The sequence below is a fragment of the Panthera pardus genome, unplaced genomic scaffold (assembly GCF_024362965.1).
Source record: "Panthera pardus isolate Hobbes unplaced genomic scaffold, ASM2436296v1 HiC_scaffold_2, whole genome shotgun sequence".
Lineage (NCBI taxonomy): Eukaryota > Metazoa > Chordata > Mammalia > Carnivora > Felidae > Panthera > Panthera pardus.
This window is the reverse complement of record NW_026526765.1, coordinates 102,499,452-102,520,573: the sequence shown is the minus strand read 5'-3', so window position 1 is coordinate 102,520,573 and position 21,122 is coordinate 102,499,452. Positions and strand designations below refer to the sequence as shown.

General features: G+C 40.0%; 1 protein-coding gene across 2 annotated transcripts in view; it reads left to right on the top strand.

Moving 5' to 3' along the window:
- MCCC2 (methylcrotonyl-CoA carboxylase subunit 2) overlaps positions 1 to 21,122 on the top strand; it is a 72,244-nt gene that overhangs the window by 24,469 nt on the left and 26,653 nt on the right. For both annotated transcript variants that reach the window (XM_019463064.2, XM_019463063.2), the window contains 2 exons: positions 508 to 620; positions 14,839 to 14,952. In XM_019463064.2, the coding sequence (XP_019318609.1) occupies positions 508 to 620; positions 14,839 to 14,952 (227 nt within the window). The remainder of the gene's footprint in view (positions 1 to 507; positions 621 to 14,838; positions 14,953 to 21,122) is intronic.

Below are 21,122 nucleotides of genomic sequence, written 5' to 3'. Positions count from 1 at the left end.
ATAGAATGGCTAGGACATGCCGGTAATCACACAGATATGAAGTAACCAAGCTCTCTTCCAAATTCAGCTGACCTTCTTATCCCCCACTCAGCCCTGCAGTATAAACAGTCCCAGAGACACTATGTGACAAACTGTCACATGAATTCTGCATGTGGCTTTGCATTGGTTTAAAAGAAAGAAAGATACTTTTTTTTTTTAGCTGAACTGGTTAAAAATTTGCGGTGTTTCTGGGGCTTTAGCTGGTCCTCAAAGGAGAGAATGTCCTAAATATTTCAAGTGGAATTTTGCACAGGGAGGAGAGCCTAATGGATTTGATGAAAACAGTGAATTTTTTGGCTGCGTTGGGGGACTGGAGAAAGATGCTGTTGAATAGTTCAGAACGGTGATAGGGCAAGTTTTGTGTGAATGTGATGAAGAACTGTTGCTGTCAGTGGTACATGTCTTCCTTTGTACAGCATGTTTCGTTCATTCAGACGTACTTATTTTTGTTATTTCCCCTGTCTTCAGTTGATTCAGGAGGCGCAAACTTACCTTGGCAAGCAGAAATATTTCCAGATCGAGATCACTTTGGCCGTATATTCTATAATCAGGCAATTATGTCTTCTCAAAATATTGCACAGGTAACTTCTCATTAATGAAAGGTATTGTTTTTTTGCTCCAAATGCCTTTGCCAGCTAGATAGCCTGAGATGATTTAAAACAGAATTTAACACAGAATGTAGATTTTTTTTCCCCCCACAGAAAGTGCCTTAAGGTCAGATTATTCTCTTAATTATGGGCATGCTTTTATGTTTTAATAAAGGCTGTTCACTAAAGGAAAAGAGTTTGTCAAAAGAAAGGACACTGAGTAATTGGTTTTTTTTAATTTTTAATTTTTTTTACATTTATTTATTTTTGAGAGACAGAGCATGAGCAGGGGAGGGACAGAGAGAGAGGGAGGGAGACACAGAATCCGAAGCAGGCTCTAGGCTCTGAGCTGCTAGCACAGAGCCTGATGCGGGGCTCAAACCCACAAACTGTGAGATCATGACCGGTGCCGAAGTTCAACGCTTAACCGACTGAGCCACCCAGGTGCCCCAGTAGATGCTTTTTTAGGACTACACTTTGAGACATTCTGGTGTCTGAATGAGGAGACATGAGCAAAAAAGATTGTTGTAGCATTGTCCTAGCAAAAGTTAACAAATGACCTACATGACCATTATTGGGAGATGAATAATACCATTTGTAGCTGTTAAAATGAATGAACTAGAGTTGAACTAGAGTTGCACTCATCAACATAAATAGTCTGTAAAAATAATAGAATAAATGCATAGTCATTTGCTTTGTATGTAAATGTTAAAACCATCAAAAAAATCTATTACTTTATCTTAAAATGTACATGGGAATCATACACAGAGCTTTAGGACAATGGATACCTTTGAGGCGGGAGGGAGGAGAAAGGGGGGAAGGCAGGAGGTTTCAACTATTTCTGAAATATTTTATTTCCTTAACACAAATCTGAAGTAAATTTAGCCAAATGTCAAGATTTGTTAAGACTGGATATTAGGTTAAAGTATTTATTATTCTGTAATCTTTAATCTGAAATACTTCATAACACCGATGCTTGTGCTTTGTTTATGTTTTGTTCCTGAATTTCTTAAGTTTGTAGTGTTTTTAGTAATATTCTAATGAATTAGCCTTTTCTCACAGTTATGGTATCTCATCTTTATTTTCTATTGATATAGTGCATTGTTGGCATTTATTATATATTTTATGTTATGCAGTGACTTTGTGCTTTATATATCTAAATAGAAACTTTAGCTTTGCTCACTTGTGCACAGAGGGTCCTTGCATTACATAATATGTAATTCTTACCATGGCATTTTGTTTTATAGGGGACATTGGCCCATCTAATCTGATACTATAACCTGTATAGTTGTACCAACCTTAATCTTATATTAGTTTCCTAGGGCTGCCATAACAAATTACCACATACTGGGTGGCTGAAAAATAACTAAAATTTGTTCTCTCAAGTTCTAGAGGCTAGAGGTCCAAAATGAAGGGGGCAACCTCACTGGGCTCTCTGAGAAGATCCTGTCCCTCGCCTCTGCCAGCTTCTAGTGGCTCCAGGTGTTTCTTGGGCTTGTGACTGTATGACTCTGATCTCTGGCTTGTTTGCCTTCTCCCCTGTGTGTCTGTGTCTTCTCTCTCTTAAAAGGACGCTTGTCATTGGATTTAGGGCCCACCCATGTCATCCACAATGATCTCATCTCAAGTTCCTTACCTTAATTATGTCTGCAAAGACTCTTTTTCCAAATAAGGTCATAATCAAAGGTTCTAGAGATTCAGGTGTAGACATGTTTGGAGGAGGTGGGGGCATCAGTCAACCCACTATAGATGTGTCAGCTGGCATGCTTATTCTTTGCCCTGTCTTTCCATTCGTGTAGCTTGTAAATAATCAACATGTAACAAATATTTATGGTGGACCTACTGTAACCAGGCTCTGTTGGTGAATAAAACCAGGTATGATCTCTTCTCCTGTGGAACCTAAAGCTTGAAGTGCTTTAAAAAACAGGTCTTTTTAGGGGTGCCTGGGTGGCTCAGGCGCTTAAGCTCTTGATTTCAGCTTAGGTCGTGATCTCATGGTTTGTGAGTTTGAACCCCGCTTCGGGCTCCATTTTGACAGTGTGGAGCCTACTTGGGATTTTCTGTCTCCCTTCTGTCTCTGCCCCTCCCCTGCTCGCTCTCTGTCTCAAAATAAATAAATAAACCTTAAAAAAATGTCTTTTTAAAACTAAAAGTGTCCATATATTTTTGAGTAAGTAGTACCTGCCTATGATTAAAAAATCTGAAGTGTCTAAAGGGCATTTGAATGCTTTCCTTTTTCCTATTTTAGTTTCTTAAAAATGTTAACATCAGTATTTCTTTGAGCCACTTCTCTTAGCATTTCTTTTCTCTGTTTTACTCCAGTAGGAAGTTCAGGGTAAAGGTTTACCTCTATTCTTAGAAACCTCTTGGAATTTGAGGAAAATTTCCAATTTCTCTTGTGTACTAGTTTCCATAGTGCCTATTCTGATCTTTTCCCTAGTAAATGAGCCCTAAACCCGATGTCTGCACTGTAGCTGTTGCTTCATACTTAACTGAAGAAGTCAGGCTGTGTGCGAGCACTTTTGTACTAAAAACTTTGTGACTTTGCCTTCTTTTATCCTAGAAACAGTTGTCCCTCTTCCTCTCCAGGGCTAAGCTTTTCATTTATAATCCTAATGCCAACCCCTCCTTTGTGCCTCATCATTTATTCCTCTTCTCTCTCTTACTCTAATATTTTCTCATCCACTTTTTTTTTCTCACAGTCAATAACTGTGTTGACTTCTTCTGCATTTTTTTGTTTTATTTATTTCTTTTGAGAGAGAGAGAGAGAGATTGAGATTGTAAGTGGGGAGGGGCAGAGAGAGAGGGAGACAGAGAATCCCAACCAGGCTCTGCACTGTCAGTGCAGAGGGGATTGAACCCACCAACTGTGAGATCACCACCTGAGCTGAAATCAAGGGTCCGATGCTTAACTGAGCCACCCCATGTGCCCCAACTTCCTCTGTTTTTAAAGGAAAAAGAAAAAGCACCAAAAGCCGTGACAAAAGAAAAGGACCTTTGCTAGCTTCTTCTGTTCCCTGAAGCTTCCCTCCTTCCGTGGATCAGCAGACTCCTTAAAAACTGACCTAGGACCTTTGTTCCTGACTGTTCACTCCATAAAACCTACTGCCTTTGGAGGTCCTACTAGCCTCCTAGAGACCAGATTCTTTTTTTTTTTTTTTTAATTTTTTTTTTTTAATGTTTATTTATTTTTGAGACAGAGAGCATGAATGGGGGAGGGGCAGAGAGAGAGGGAGACACAGAATCCAAAACAGGCTCCAGGCTCCGAGCTGTCAGCACAAAGCCAGACGCACGGCTCGTACTCACAGACCGTGAGATCATGACCTGAGCTGAAGTCGGACCCTCAACTGACTGAGCCACCCAGGCACCCCTAGAGCCCAGATTCTTACTCCACATGACCTCTTTTGTTCCCTTTCCTGAAATCCTCCTTAGGCTTTGTGCCACTGGCTTTCCGTATTCCCCCAGGCTCTCCGTTTAATCCTCTCCACCCAGGAACTTGTCCTTAATGGTTTCATAAACTCTAATGACATCCCTTTCTTATCCGTGATCTTTCCTGACCTCTCTCTGCACTTTGGGAGGTTCTCCTGTCTTTGTGGATTTCCCTTTGGTACTTAGGGGCTCCAACTAGACATTGAGCACATTCACTTCTCTACTGACGGTTCTTTCACCCGTGTCCCTGTTTGCTCTTGATGGTACTTCCTTCTTGAGCTTTTCCCTAGGATTGAAACCTTGGTGTCATCCTTGACTCTTGCCTGCTTTATCCCCTACCTGCCCCTACCTGATCATTTTGGTAAAAAAAAAAAAAAAATGTATATATGTGTGTGTGTGTGTGTGTGTGTGTGTGTGTGTGTATCTATATATAGATATATAAATCTGTCTGTCTATATATTTCTCATCTTTGTATCCCCAGGAGCTCCTCTGGTGCTGGACAGATAATCAATACATAATAAACCTTTGACAAAGACCTGTCGATTTTTACCTTTGGATTGGCCCTCTCAGCTCCATTCCTACTGCCATCACCATGGGTAGTTTGGGCCCACATTACTACTTAACAGTGTGGCACTACCTTCACCTGCCTTGTGTTCCTGACTACCTAGTCTTTCCTTTTCTGTCCACTGTACATGTTACTGTAGCATTACTCTTTATCTGGTTCCTGGCTCAAAACCATAATTTCTACAAAACAGACTTCAGACTTATTAGCCTGGTACATAAGACCCCTTGTGGTCTAGTTCCGATCTTAAGTTCTGGCCTTACTGCCCACTGTCAGTCTGAACCACTCACTGTTCTTCATATGTACCATGGCCTTTCATGACTGCTCAGGTCCATGCTGGGCCCTCTCTTCCCCATTCCTTGCAGTCTAAGTCTCCAGTCCATTTTCCAAATGCATCTCAGATGCCATCTCTTGCAGGAAGGCTTCTCTTTGAGCTATACCTTAATAATGACATATATTCCTTTTATCTAGATATATCCTAATTTCCCTCACTAGACTCTAAGCCTCTTGAGATAAGAGACACCATCAGATAAATCTTTATATCCTCACACATTTCCCTGAGAAGGTACTTAGTCAATATTTATTTAAAAAATGAAACTCTTGGGGTGCCTGAGTGGCTCAGTGGTTAAGCGTCCCAACATCAGCTAAGGTCATGATCTCATGGTTCATGAGTTCGAGCCCTGCATTGTGCTCTGTGCTGACAGCTCAGAGCCTGGTGCCTTCTTTGGATTCTGTGTCTCCCTCTCTCCCTGTCCCTCCCCTGCTTGTGCTCTGCCTCTCTCTGTCTAAAAAATAAATAAACGTTAAAAAAAAAAAAAAGAAGAGTGAAACTCTTTATGACTATTCAAGTGATATCTGATGTACTGAGTATATCTTACATTTTAATGTATGTTTTATTATTTACTGAGGACTTGGTTTGGATGGATAAAAACAAGTTCTTATACTTTATTTTTTTAAAATTTTTATCCATATCGCTTCTCGGCCTTTTGGCTAAGATCAAGTGTAAAATTTTTATCCATATACTTTATTACATGAAGCAATCACTTGTTTAACTCCAGTTATATTACATGTGCATTTTGATAGGGAACTCTAGCTTCTTTATTTGTTCAGTTCCTTCTTTCCTCCCCAATGTTGGTTTTTATTTAATGTTATTAACCTTGCCCATTATAGGTCCACTTATCCACTTATTTCTAAGATACATGTCTCTTGACAATCATATCTCTGTTATTTCCTGTATCTTTGCAGTGGTAAAAATGTGGACAGATTTTTGCCGACCTGGAAGGTTTAAAATTTTTGTTTTTGCTCTCAAGGAGAAAAGGCAGTTACATAAGACACCTACCTACATCTGTATTCTCTTGTCATCTTTCCCTCCTTTCTGGTGTATTTTAGAACTTGTTTTTTTTTTTTTTGTTTTTTTGTTTTTGAAGTTTAAAGATTTGGCATACAGGTGTCTGGTGGTCTTACTTGGAGTCTCATGTCCTGAGGATACCTCACCTGGGCTTTCTCTAAACCCATGGCTGAAGTCTTGATAATCTTGGAAACATTGCTTCTTTTTCTGTATTGTGGCTCCACGTTGCTGGCTTTTGAAGTGTGAGGCATATAATTCTCTTCAGAGGTGGGATCTTTGTTTTCTTAGGTCTCACATTAGCATTAATTTTTAAAATTAGTGGACGGGGTGCCTGGGTGGCTTCGTGGGTTGAGCGTCCTACTCTTGATATTGGCTCAGGTCATGATCGTGGGATCAAGCCCCGCCTTGGGCTCCATGGTAAGCATACAGCCTGCTTAACATTCTCTCTCCCTCTGCCTCTCTCCCCTGCTCACGTGTCTCTCTGTCAAAAAAAAAAAAAAAATTTTAAATAATTTAAAATAATTTAAAACTTAGTGGTGGTCTGGTCTAGCTGGATCTTTGCCCTGCTGCATCATCCTGTTTGACTGTAATCCTTTAGTGCACCAGGAACAAAATGTTTCCACTGTGACTAACAGTATATTTCTTCTGAAATAGTCGTTATTCATCTAGCCATGTGGAGGTGCAGCTCCTGTTTTTCCTTTGCGTGTCTGCCTGTTTGTTCTTCTTTTGGAGATGTACTTAAAATTATTTCAGGTGTCCGTGCTTCCTTCTCTCCTTCCCTGTCCCCACTTCCACCCTCTTGGCTTAGCTCATTATTTTTGAAATTTATTTTCTTTGCTTCAGATCATGGTAATTGTTTTGAGGGACTTAGTTAAGACAGGCACTGTATATCTTTTTTTTCCGTTCAGAAAAGTTGGTTTTATTATTTTTTAAATATTTATTTATTAAAAAAAATTTTTAACGTTTATTGATTTTTGAGAGACAGAGAGAGACAGAGCATGAGCGGGGGAGGGGCAGAGAGAGAGGAGACACAGAATCTGAAGCAGGCTCCAGGCTCTGAGCTGTCAGCACAGAGCCCAATGCGAGGCTCGAACCCATGAACTATGAGATCATGACCTGGGCCAAAGTTGGATGCTTAACCAACTGAACCACCCAGGCACCCGAAAGGCGGTTTTATTAAAGAACACGGATAAGACCCATGGGCAGAAAGAGCTGCCCATTATTTTATTTATTTTATTTTTATTTTTTCATGTTTATTTATTTTTGAGAGAGAGAAAGAGAGCATGAGTGGGGTAGGGGCATGAGAGAGGGAGACACAGAACCTGAAGCAGCCTCTAGGCTATGAACTGTCAGTGCAGAGCCTGATGTGGGACTTGAATCCACAAACCATGAGATCATGACCTGAGAGCCAAAGTCAGATTCATAACCCACTGAGCCACCCAGGTGCCCCAAGGGCTGCCCATTATTTCAAAAATGCATTTCAGCTTGTCCATGTTGTCAAATAGGGCCTAGGGAACAAAATCACTGATTGCTTTGAGGCTGATAAAAAGGAAGAAACAGGATTTTCTGGATAAGGTGGACTTTTTGTTTTCTGTGCACATTTTAGCCTATCTATTTAGCACAGATAAGCATGAGTATTCTAGAATCAGTGGTGTGATCGGTCAGTATAATTGATTGTGATTTAAATTTTGGAGAGTTAATGAACTGATACGTGAATTTTATGCCTTTTTAAAAGTTTTTTTTTTTTTAATTTACATCCAAATTAGTTAGCATATAGTGCAACAATGATTTCGGGAGAAGATTCCTTAATGCCCCTTACCCATTTAGCCCATCCCCCCCTCCCATAACCCCCCAGGAACTGTCTGTTTGTGCTCCATATTTAAGAGTCTCTTATGTTTTGTCCCCCTCCTTGTTTTTATATTATTTTTGTTTCCCTTCCCTTATGTTCATCTGTTTTATCTCTTAAAGTCCTCATATGAGTGAAGTCATATGATACTTGTCTTTCTCTGACTAATTTCGCTTAGCATGATACCCTCCAGTTCCATCCACGTAGTTGCAAATGGCAAGATTTCATTCTTTTTTGTTGTTGTTGTTGTTGTATCTTTTTTAATTTTAAAGATTTCATTCTTTTTGATTGCTGCGTAATACTCCATTGTGTGTATGTAGGTGTATATATATCACATCTTCTGTATCCATTCATCCATCAATGGACATTTGGGTTCTTTCCATACTTTTGCTATTGTTGATAGTGCTGCTATAAACATTGGGAGTGCCTGTGTCCCTTTGTAACAGCACATCTTTATCCCTGGATAAATACCTAGTAGTGCAATTGCTGGGTCGTAGGGTAGTTCTATTTTTAGTTTTTTGAGGAACCTCCATACTGTTTTCCAGAGTGGCTGTACCAGCTTTCATTCCTACCAACAATGCAAAAGAGATCCTCTTTTTCCTCACCCTCGCCAACATCTGTTATTGCCTGAGTTGTTAATGTTAGCCATTCTGACAGGTGTGAGGTGGTATATCTCATTGTGGTTTTGATTTGTATTTCCCTGATGATGACTGATGTGGAGGGAGCATTTTTTTCAGGTGTCGGTTGGCCATCTGGATGTCTTTGGAGAAGTGTCTATTCATGTCGTTTGCCCATTTCTTCACTGGATTATTTGCTTTTTGGGTGTTGAGTTTGATAAGTTCTTTGTAGATTTTGGATACTAACCTGTTATCTGATATATCATTGCAAATATCTTCTTTCATTCTGTCAGTTGCCTTTTAGTTTTGCTGATTGTTTCCTTCACTGTGCAGAAGATTTTTATTTTGATGAGGTCCCAATAGTTCATTTTTGCTTTTGTTTCTGTTGCCTCCAGAGACATATTGAGTAAGAAGTTGCTGTGGCCAAGATCAAAGAGGTTTTTGCCTGCTTTCTCCTCGAGGATTTTGATGACTTCCTGTCTTACATTGAGGTTTTTCATCCACTTTGAGTTTATTTTTGTGTATGGTGTAAGAAAGTGGCCCAGGTCCATTCTTCTGCATGTCACTGTCCAGTTTTCCCAGCACTACTTTCTGAAGAGACTGTCTTTATTCCATTGGATAGTCTTTCCTGCTTTGTCAAAGATTAGTTGCCCATATGTTTGTGGGTCCATTTCTGGGTTCTCTGTTCTATTCCATTGATTTGAGTGTCTGTTCTTGTGACAGTACCATACTGTCTTGATGATTACAGCTTTGTAGTATAGCTTGAAGTCTGGGATTGTGATGCCTTCTGCTTCGGTTTTCTTTTTCAAGATTGTTTTAGATATTTGGGGTCTTTTCTGGTTCCATACAAATTTTAGGATTATTTGTTCTAGCTCTGTGAAGAATGCTGGTGTTATTTTGATAGAGATTGCATTGAATATGTAGATTGCTTTAGGTTGTATTGACATTTTAACAATATTTGTTCTTCCTATCCAGGAATGGAATCTTTTCCATTTTCTTGTGTCTTCTTCAATTTCTTTTATAAGCTTTCTATAGTTTTCAGTGTATAGATTTTTCACCTCTTTGGTTAGATTTATTCCTAGGTATTTTATGGTTTTTGGTGCAACTGTAAATGGGATCGATTGCTTGATTTATTTTTCTGTTGCTTCATTGTTGGTGTACAGGAATGCAACCGATTTCTGTGCATTGATTTTATATTCTGCAACTTTGCTGAATTTATGAATCAGTTCTAGCAGTTTTTTGGTGGAATCTTTTGGGTTTTCCATATACAGTATCATGTGACTTTTATTTTTTAAATGGAGGCTCTGTAGGTAGAGGAAGAAAATGTGATATAGGCAGTATTTGCTTTCCACATTAACTTGAAATCGAAAAAGAAGAGAGATTTAAAAACATATTATACTTTTAATGGCTTTTCTACCAAGCAACTGAAACGTTTCCCCCCTGTAAGTTATATTACATTTATCACCGTGTACCTTTGAACTGGATAGTCTTCTGCAATTTCTCAGTGGAAGGATAGAGGTCTAGAGGTCACACAGCTTTTCAGAATTAGGTATAAAACCTCTTGACTCTCTCTCAGAGACCCTTTCTGTAGGGCAGCCTGCTGACCTACAATATGTAATTTGGTTTTGGTGCAATGAGAACCAGTCTCTCTTTGTTTAGGCAAGACCTGGAGGGTAATGAAATTTTGTCTGAAGTTTTTGCAGACTCTTACTTCTGTTTTGTAGAATCTCATTTCCTTTTTTAAAAGAGTTTTTTATTTTTTGTTTATTTTATTTCTACTTTTTTAAGTTTATTTTGAGAGAGGGGAGGAGAGAGAGAGAGAGAGAGAGAGACAGAACACAAGTGGGGGAGGGGCAGAGAGAGAGGGAAAGAGAGAGAAGCCTAAGCAGGCTCTTGCCACCAGCGCTGACTCCAATGTGGGGCTCGAATTCATGAACCGTGACCTGAGCCAAAATCAAGAGTTGGATGCCTTACCAGCTGAGCCACCCAGCACCCTATTTTTTATTTTTTAAATAGGCTTTATGCCCAGCACAGAGCCCAACATGAGGCTTGAACTCACAATCCTGAGATCAAGACCTGAGCTGAGATCAAGAGTCAGGTACTCAACTGACTAAGCCACCCAGGCGCCCTGCATCTCATTTCCTGTTACTCAAAATTTCTGTTTGTGCCTTCTGTGGTAGTGATGGCAGGCAGTGTTATAGTCAGTTACACATCCTTCTTAGCCTTCTTGCTGCTTTCTTGGTCTTGATTTAAGTCTTGAGTCACCATGGACCTCCTCACCCTGTGGGAGAGACCTCTTGGCTTGTCCACATTGCAGGAAGCCCACCTCATGGGTGACTGGGTGGACTGTAGCCTCTCAGTGGAGTTCTTGGGACTTGTCCTGTGTTCTGATGCACATGAGAGTCACTCTAATGTCTCCCCTGATTTGGTGCATGTGTTGTGCCCCCAACACAAGCCTATACCCTGAGTGTGCTCAGTATACGTTATGTTCACACCTCTTACTTATGTCCTTTTAATGTCTTCTTAATAGAGAAAGCAGCAGAATTTTCTTCCTTGGGGTCTACATCATTTGTCCAGCATGGTTCAGCGTGAGATCCTTGTTGTACCACAGACAAATGCTTTGGGACAGGGAAGGCCGTTAGAGCTGTTTGGCCCTGGGGTTCCTGTGCTTTGTGAGAAGAAGGAGCAGACGCAGTGGCAGGGCTCTTTTTGATGGACATTCACCCTGTTCTGCAAGTAAGCGAATGGCTTAGAATTAAACGATGAGAAGAGGACATTCTGCAACGGTGGTGACTTCTCTAATCTAGGTTCTTTTATTTAATTTTTCTTTTATCAGAATTTGCTTTAGAGATGCTAAGTTTAATGTCTATGAGATACTTGTGACTAGCGTGGCCTGTTTCTTTTTTTTTTTTTTTTTTTTACATTTATTTATTTTGAGAGAGAAAGAGAGCACGTGAGCAGGGGAGGAGCAGAGAGGGAGAGAGAGAGAAAATCACAAGATGGCTCCACACTGTTGGCACAGAACCCAACATGGGGCTCAAACCCACAAACCATGAGATCATGACCTGAGCTGAAACCAAGAGTGGGACACTTAACCGACTGACCTACCCAGGCACCCCTAGCCTGTTTCTTATTGATAAAATTTGAGAATTTTGATTCTTATATACTTAATAATTCCAGCTCTTTTTTTAAAAATTTTATAATAGCTTTATTAAGATCTAATTCACATACCATACAATTCACCCATTTAATATGTACAGTTCAGTGGTTTTTAGGATATTCCCTGAGTTGAGGCAATTCTAGTACATTTTCATCACTCCAGGAGGAAATGCCATATCCATTAACAGTCACTGCTTATTTCAATCCAGTCTCTCCAGCCCCTCGCAAGCACTCATCTGACTCTGTGATTTGCCTATTATTCATTTCATGTGAAAGGGATCATATAATAAGTGGTTTCTTTCATTTAGCAAAATGGTTTCAATGTTTACCCATGTCTTTTGGTTTTTCATTACTCTCTGGGATGGTATAGCATTCTGTTCATGGACTGTCTCCCATTTCTGCAATAGGGGAATGGTTTACTGAAGGGCAGCAACAACAAAGAACTTTTTTTTTAAAGTATTTTCTGGTTTTTTTGTTTTGTTTTTGATGTTTATTCATGTTTGAGAGGCAGAGACAGAGCGTGGGTGGGGAAGTGGCAGAGAGCGAGGGAGACAGAATCTGAAGCAGACTCCAGGCTCTGACTGGTCAGCCCAGAGCCTGATGGGGTCTCGAACTCATGACCTGAGCTGAAGTTTATTCATGTTTGAGAGGCAGAGACAGAGCACAAGGTGGGCGGGGTGGGGGGGGGGAACAGAGAGAGAGGGAGACACAGGGTCTGAAGCAGGCTCCAGGTTCTGACCTGTCAGCATAGAGCCCTATGTGGGGCTCGAACTCATGAACTGTGAGATCATGACCTGAGCTCAAGTCAGACGCTCAACCGACTGAGCCACCCAGGTGCACCAACAGCAAAGTACTTCTAAGCAAAGACCGTCCCAAGGCTTCAGATGTGCTTCAGTTGTAGTTACTTTAGATGCTTTTTGATCTCTGTGATAGTTATCTGTTGCTGCAGAACAGAGTACCCCAAAACTTGGTAGTTGAAAGCACCATTTTTTACCTCACAGTTGCTATGGGGCACAACTCTGAGCACAGCTGAGCCGGATCCCCTAGCTCTGGGTCTCATGTGGCTGCAGTCCTCTTCAGTCTCCATTAGTAAGGGTCTGCCCCGGCTTGCTCACGTGGTTGTTGGCATGATTTAGTTCTCTGCAGGTCTCACTCATTTTCTTGTAAGTTGTTGGCCAGAAGCATGTCTAGGTTCCTTCCCAAGTGGGCATCCGTATAGAGTAAGTTACCACATGTCAGCTAGATGCATTAGGGTGAACAGGCAGGTGGGCAAGAGAGGGAGCCAGCAAGGTGGAAGACAGAGTCTCTCATAACTTGATCACAGGAGTGACACTTGCTATAATCTATGTATTAGAAGCATGCTACCAGATTATATAGGACGCGGATACCAAGAGTCAGGGATCGGTGGAGGCCATTATCAGTTCGTGTAAGAGAAGTGGATTGTTGGTTTCCTTGGCTTTGGAAATGCTTTGGAAAAAACCGCATCTGAAGTGCCCTTAGGAATATGGCAGAATTCCCTAGCATAGATGCACTAGTAATTTGTTAGCGATTCACTTGTGAAACTTTTCTACCAAACTGATAGGTCTTTTCTCCCCCTGAGATGGCATGATGGCATTCAGCTTCATTTCCCTCATTTTTATCTTACTACCTTTTGACAAACAGATTCTTCTTTCCTTGTTTACCAGCTACCCTGCCTCCCATCCTTGGTCTCTGAATATTTGCTGACAGTTGCTATTGCTTTCTTTTGCTTTCAGTTTGTTTTCATGGAACCCTGCTATGCCTGTTTAGTTCTTCAGGGCTTTGAAATTTGTCCCTTTTTAGATTTTTACTTCACTGTGACTCTTCTCTACTTCCTTGACTTTTATTTTTTGGTACTGAAATAGTTTGAACTGTATCTGCTGTTCGTGTACAGAGAACAGGCTGATAAGGTGAAATCGTGTCCTTTACTCCTGATAGAACCTTAAAAAAAAGCCCATAAAATATTTCAAAAATGCAGAAAGAACAGAGAATAGTTTAGTAACAGAATGGAACACTCATGTACCCTCCATACGGATTTATGAAGTGTTAAGATCATTTGTTTTTTTCCCTCAGATTTTTTAAGAACTTACTTATTGACAGTTGGTGTATTGGTTCAAAATGCTGTGTCGATGGATGTGTTGGTTATTTGCTATCTTCGTTTTCTTGAACACTGTCACAATGAATGTTTCCGGTGCTTCTTTCCTTGTTCAAGAACTTTTCTAGCCATAGATACTTCGAAAATAAACTTCTGATTGATAAGCAAACACAATGCGTGATAAATACTTGTAATATGTTGGCAGTGCGATTTTGCAGCCATTTTTAATAACATACATGAAATAGGGAAAAATACTTTTTGTGACTGCCATTTAGATGGAAAAATGTTAACTCGTGCTGTCTTGCATCTTTGGATTGATACTAGTGTAGCATTTTCATTTCAAAGTGGGTATTTGTATGACTGTAAGAAAACTGCTAGAATGGATATTGGAATTAGTAGCAAAAACTGCTTTCATATGGTAATTTAAGAAAATAGCCATTACATACTTTTAAAAATTTTCTCTGATATTATTTATGCCGACTTAGACATAATCAGCCAAACCCATATTTATTATTCTTTGTGTCTTATTAATCTGTAAGCAAGAGTTGTTTTTAAAGCTTTATTATTGAAAATTTTAAATACCCATAAAAGTAGGGAAAATAATACTGCGAATACTCAGGTACACATCACCCAGGTTGTACACAATTGACTTTCTTTTGAGCAAGATTTTCAACTTTGATGCTAACATTAGTTTTATATTTAGAACGTACCATATTCAGTGTTACACAAAATATTAACACTCACTTGGAGAATTATTTCAGTATTCCAGTGAGGTAAGTGGTAGTTGTTGAGAAGACATTATTAGTTTCAACACAGTTTTGCTAATCTTTGGGTGGCTTGTGGAGGTTCTCCTCTCAATTAAGTCGATCAGGCTAATGGTCTAAATGGCCAGTCTTCTCTCTCACAAGGAGACTGTCCATAAATTTTGTAAAAAATGTGATCTAAGCCCTTCAAAATGCTTTGATAGAAGTAGTTAAGAAACTATTCCAAACATTCGGAGGACCATTTTTAAAAAGAACTATAGGGACCAGCTAGTAATATCTCCTGGTACTGCAACGTTTATGGAACTGTAGATCCAGAGACTATAATTAACTGTTTGAGCCTTACCTCAGGGGTTTCTTGTCTGCTTGGATTGCAGATAGCGGTGGTCATGGGCTCCTGTACGGCAGGTGGTGCTTATGTGCCTGCAATGGCTGATGAAAACATCATTGTACGCAAGCAGGGCACCATTTTCTTGGGAGGACCCCCGTTGGTAAGAACATAGTTTTGATTGATTGATTGATTGATTGATTGAAGTAAAATATACATAATATGAATTTTACCATTCTAACCATTTTTAAAGACACAGTTTTGTGGCGTTAAGTGTATTCACTTTGTTGTGCAACCATCACCCCCATCCACCTCCAGCAGTATCTCATCTGCTCTAACTGAAAATCTGTACCCATTAAACACTAACTCCCCATTCTCCCCAACCTCCACTGTCCCTGGCTACTCCAATTCTACTTTTTCTATGAGTTTTACTGCTGTAGGTACCTTGTACAAGTACAGTCATACAGTATGTATCCTTTTGTGATTGGCATATTTTACTTAGGATAAGGTCCTCAAGATTCGCTATGTTGTTGCATATGTCAGAACTTCCTTTTTAAGGCTGAGTAATAGTCCATTGCATGTATATACCATTTTGTTTATTCAGTCATCCATCAGTGGACTTTTGGGTTGCTTCCACTTGAGGGTGTTGTGAATAGTGCTACTGTGAACATGAGTATACAAATATATTTGAGTTTCATGCTTTCATTTCTTTTGGGTATATGCTCAGAAGTGGAATTGCCAGAGCATGTGATAATTTTGTGTTTAATTTTTTGAGAAATCATTTCTTTTTATTGCTGAATAATATTTCATTGTATGGATAGGCTGCATTTTGTTTATCCATTTATCAGCTGATAGTCATGTGGGTTTTTTCCAGTTTTTGCGTATTATGAATAATGCTGCCGTGCACATTCACATCCAGCTTCTTTTAAGTTTATTTACTTATTTTGAGAAAGAGAGAGAGCGAGTGCGAGCACATACACACATATGAGCAGAGGAGGGGCAGAGAGGGACAGAGAGAATCCTGAGCAGGCTGTGTGCTGTCAGCATGGAGCCCGACACAGGGCTCCAGCCCACGAACTGTGAGATTATGACCTGAGCTGAAATCAAGAGTCAGACACTTAACTGACTGAGCCACACGGGCGCCCCCACATCCAGGTTTTTGTATGGATATGTTTCCTTTTATAGTGGTTATATACCTGTGAGTACAGTTGCTAGGTCACATGGTAACTCTGAGGTTAACATTTTGAGGAAATACCAACCTGTCCAGAGCATATTTTATATGCCTGGCAACAGTGTGTAAGGGTTCTGATTTTTACATTTCCTTGCCAACAGTTGTTATTGTGTATGTGTTTGATGATAGCCATCCTAGTGGATGGTACGTCATTGAGGTTTTGATTTGCATTTCTCTAATGGTTAATGATATTGAACATCATTCATGTACTTGCTGGTCATTTGTGTATCTTCTTTGGAGAAATGTCTATTCAGATCCTTTGCCCATTCTTTTATTATTTTTTTTTAAGTTTATTTTGAGAGAGAGAACATGCACGTGGGGGAAGGGCAGAGAGAGAATCCAAGCAGGCTCTGCCCTGTCAGCTCAGAGTCCAAAGTGGGGCTTGAACTCATGAACCGTGAGATCATGACCTGAGCTGAAATCAACATTTGGACGCTTAACCAGCTGAGCGACCCAGGCGCCCCAAGATCCTTTGCCCATTTGTAAAATTGGGTTGTCTTTATTGAGTTAAGAATTCTTGATATGTTCGGTATACAAGTCTCTTTTCAGATATGTGATTTGCACATATTTTCTCTCTATGGATTGTCTTCACTTTCTTAATGGTATCTTCCTTTGAAGCATGCACAGTTTTAATTTTGATCAAGTCCACTTTATGTATTGCTTTTCTCTTTTTGCTTGTGCTCTTGGTGTCATATATGTGACGGCTTTGCCTATATTGCAAGATCATGGAGATTTAATACTTCAGTTTCTTCTCAGTTTTATAGTGTTAGCTCTTTTAGGTTTGTAATCCATTTTGAGTTCATGTGGGTAGGATTTAAAGAAGGAGTCTGACATTGTTTTGTATGTGGATACACAATTGGCACAGGATCATTTGTTGAATGGCTGATGAAGTAAACTTACTTCTTTTTTTCTTTTTTTTTTTTTTTGAGTCAATTCAGTCAACATGAATTTCTTGAGCACACTTTTTTTTAGAGAGAGAGTGGGGAAGGGGCAGAGAGATCTAGGGAGAGAGAGAGAATCCCATACAGGCTCCATATTGTCAGCGTGGAGCCTGACAAGCGGCTCAAACTCACAAACCGTGATATCATGACCTGAGCCCAAATCAGGAGTCAGAGATATAACTGACCGAGCCACCAGGTGCCTTATTTATTTTTTCTTTTACATAAGTTGCAGTACTGTTTGAGTCAGGGTCAACAACAAGCCGATAAATTGTTAGGTGAAAAAAAATAGCAAGGTGCTTGCACATATGTCCACTTTTTTGTAAAATGGGGAAATTATACATTTATGCATATATATAATGCATGTATATGCATATAATGTGTATGCATATAGAAACTCTAGAAAAGATACAGTAAACATGGTTTAAATGCAGAGGAGATGGAATGGGGTGGGAGAGACACTTTTGACTTTTTTTTTTCTGCACGTAAACATTTTGAGATCTTTAGCTCTCTGAGCCTTGTGAAAATACTACTTTTCAAAAAGGTTAAGTTTTTATAAAAAGGAACAATGTAGAATAGCTATGAGAGGTGCTCTAAATTTCTAATACTAGCAATCTTTATGAATCACTTGTAGGGCCACCTATATAATTTGCAGACCTCAGTGCAAAATGAAGATACAGGACCCCTTGTTCAAAAAGGAAGAAAAAAATACTGTTAAAGGTACTAAAATATAAAACATTTTCCTTCTGTCGTACCTTTATCTGTCACGGTGTTTTTTATTTGCTATTTAAGGACATGTTCTCTCCAACATGGAATACACCCTTTCCCTGGCACTCGTGCTTCCAGTGGGCCCACCATTCAACTCCTGATGGACATATGACCTCCAAGGGTATACAGCCTCTGCTCTAGGATGTGCTTGGTATCCAAATGGGCGGAGGCAAAAGGCTGTCCCCTAGCTCCCACCTCCACTGAGTCATCTGCTAGAGAATACACCTCAGCACTGCCAGCCCAGGATCGTGCCGGTGCTGCTGTGCTCCACCCTGAGATGCCAGGGGGTGTATGCCTGACCCCTGATCCTCCCTGTGCCCATACCAGGCCCCCACTGGGGGCAGGTGTAACAGTTGCCATGCAGGGGCAGGGAAGAGCAGATAGGGCAGAGCCCAGTGCCCAGGGATCAGTTGGCAGAGAAGCAGGGAGCCAAGAACCCTTTCCACCGAGGTGGGGGGAGGCAGACCAGGCAAGAGTTCTGAACCCCAGCACATAAGCCCCATCACTGTTCATTTACAGAACACAAATTCAAAGATAAAATTAGAAAATCTGGGGCACCTGGGTGGCTCAGTTAGTTAAACGTCTGAATCTTGACTTCAGGTGATGTCATGATCTCACGGTCATGGGACCTACTTAAGATTCTTCCTCTTCCCTCTCCTGCTCATGTGCATATTCTCTCTCTCTCTCTCTCTCTCTCTCTCTCTCTCTCTCTCTCTCTTTCTCTCTCTTTCTCTCTCTCAAAAATAAATAAATAAAATTAGAATTTCAGTAGGTAACTACTGAGCATTAAGCCCTAAAGCACAGGGCCCTTCGGCGGGGGGGCTCCTGCACACCATTAACGGTCACTTGCCTGTGATGCAGGACTGAGGAGTGGATTACGTAATCCTAGACTCTTCCCCATTCCTTCTTTGATCAGCTCCATTCCAGTGTTGTTCAGTAATGCTGTCTTCACTCTGCTGTGCTTGTGTCACAGTCTGGTCCCAGACTTCAGAGGGATAAAGGGAGGGTAGGTGAAGACACAGGTGATTACTACATCTTAGAAAAATGTCCCATTATTTAAATGAAATCTAAGAATGTTATTAGGTAAGAGGAAGAATGTCAAGGATATTCTAGAACTGTGATATCCATATAATGGAATATTATTCAGCCATAAAAAGGAGTAAGTTCTGACACATGCTACAACATAAACCATGAAAGCATTATGTCAGACACAAAAGGAAAAGCATTGTGTAATTCTGCTTCTATGAAATATTTAGAATAAGCAAATATATAGAGACAGAAAATAGATTAGTCGTTGCCAGAGACCAAGAGGAGGGTAGAATGGGGAGTGTCTGTAATGACTATGGGCTTTCATTAGGGAGTGATGAAACTTCTAGAATTAGGTGGTGTTGATGGTTCCACGTTCTTGTGAATACACTAAAAAACACTGAATTTTATTCTTCAGGTGAGATTTTTGTGGTATGTGAATTCTATCTCAGAGAGTAAGTTTATTGCTTTAAAATTCTGTCAAAAAAATCATCTTTGGTTTTGGAATAGTAACACAAATTTATTATTATTTTTTTTAATTTTTTAATTTTATTTATTTATTTTTTTTAATTTTTTTTAACGTTTATTTATTTTTGAGACAGAGAGAGACACAGCATGAACGGGGGAGGGGCAGAGAGAGAGGGAGACACAGAATCGGAAGCAAGCTCCAGGCTCTGAGCCATCAGCCCAGAGCCCGACGCGGGGCTCGAACTCACGGACCGCGAGATCGTGACCTGAGCTGAAGTCGGACGCTTAACCGACTGAGCCACCCAGGCACCCCAACACAAATTTATTTTAAAAACTATGTTGAGGGGCGCCTGGGTGGCTCAGTCGGTTAAGCGTCCGACTTCGGCTCAGGTCATGATCTCACGGTCTGTGGGTTCGAGCCCCGCGTCGGGCTCTGGGCTGACAGCTCAGAGCCTGGAGCCTGTTTCTGATTCTGTGTCTCCCTCTCTCTCTGCCCTCCCCCATTCATGCTCTGTCTCTCTCTGTCTCAAAAATAAATAAACATTAAAAAAAATTAAAAAAAAAAATAAACATTAAAAAAAAAAAACAAACTATGTTGAAAACAGCTTATGCTTGCTTTGATGTGAAAAACGTGTATTTTCCAAATGGTTGTAATCATTTTTAATAAATTTTATTGAGGATCAGGTAAGCCTGAAGAGCTGCCATTTTATATGTAATAAAAGTCTGAAGGCATTATTCAAAAGGCTTCTGTTATCAATTATTCTTTAATATTTTTCTAGTTATATATGATACCTGTCGTTGGGTAATGAGAGGAGAGAATTCATTCAAAATTTACCTTTGTCTAGTGAAGGGTATACACTTTCAGTAGTTCGTATTGTTTTTCCTTAAAGAATGAGTAAAGATGGGACTGACACCTTTTTGGGACTGTAGGCAGCATGAGAATAATGGAAGAACACTAGCTGTTTTCAAGAGAAAGCTTTTTCTAATGTGCAGTTGCAGTGTCCTCCAGTCGGTGGGTTCAGATTTACCCTGTGCCTCAGCCAGGAGCAATGAGGCAGCCAAAGTCAGCAGTTCTCTTAGACAACTCGACTCTGTTCTGTAGTGTCCCCCTGAAAGACATGGTTACAGGTTTAAAAAAAAAAAAAAAAAGCAGCAGCAGCCTCATCCGCTTCAGGGTTCTAAATTTTGACACTTGTTTTATTGAAAATTGAAAAAGATTTTGTGCATAATGTGGGGTTGCGTTGCTATAGCTTTTAGTCACTTAAAGTGGCTGGAAAAATGCATAATAATAAGACCAATTTTTGAAGGATCTTTTTGTTCTTCGGTCTTCTGAACTTAATGTTTAGTAGATTGAGCTGTTTTTGATTTTTATCATCTTTGCACCTGTCACAGTATCTGACATGTTGTGGGTGGGTGTTCAGTAAATATTAACCAATGACGAATCCTTATTTTATCAGTTGATATTAGTCAGAACCCTGGAAATAAGTAAATAGAGCATAATGGTTGTTTATTCCTTTTTTGCAACTTTAAATATCCAGACACCTCTTATAATTAGTTATTGTCTGGGCTGAATGCTATTTTACAATGAATATTTTGGGAAGAAGAGAACCAAGAATTTAGTCCTGTGGGTGGAATAATTGGAGGTGAAAATTTTAGTTACTTTTCCCTGTGCAATAATATTTTATTTAAGACAGAGCTTTTTTTTTTTAATGTTTATTTATTTATTTTGAGAGAGAGATAGTGTGGGAGCATGAGCAGGGTGAGGCAGAGGGAGAGGAAGAGAGAGAATCCCATGCTATCATTGCAGATCCTGACACAGGGCCCGATCCCACAAACTGTGAGATCATGACCTGAGCCAATACCAAGAGTCAGATGCTTAACTGGCTAAGCCAAGACAGAGCT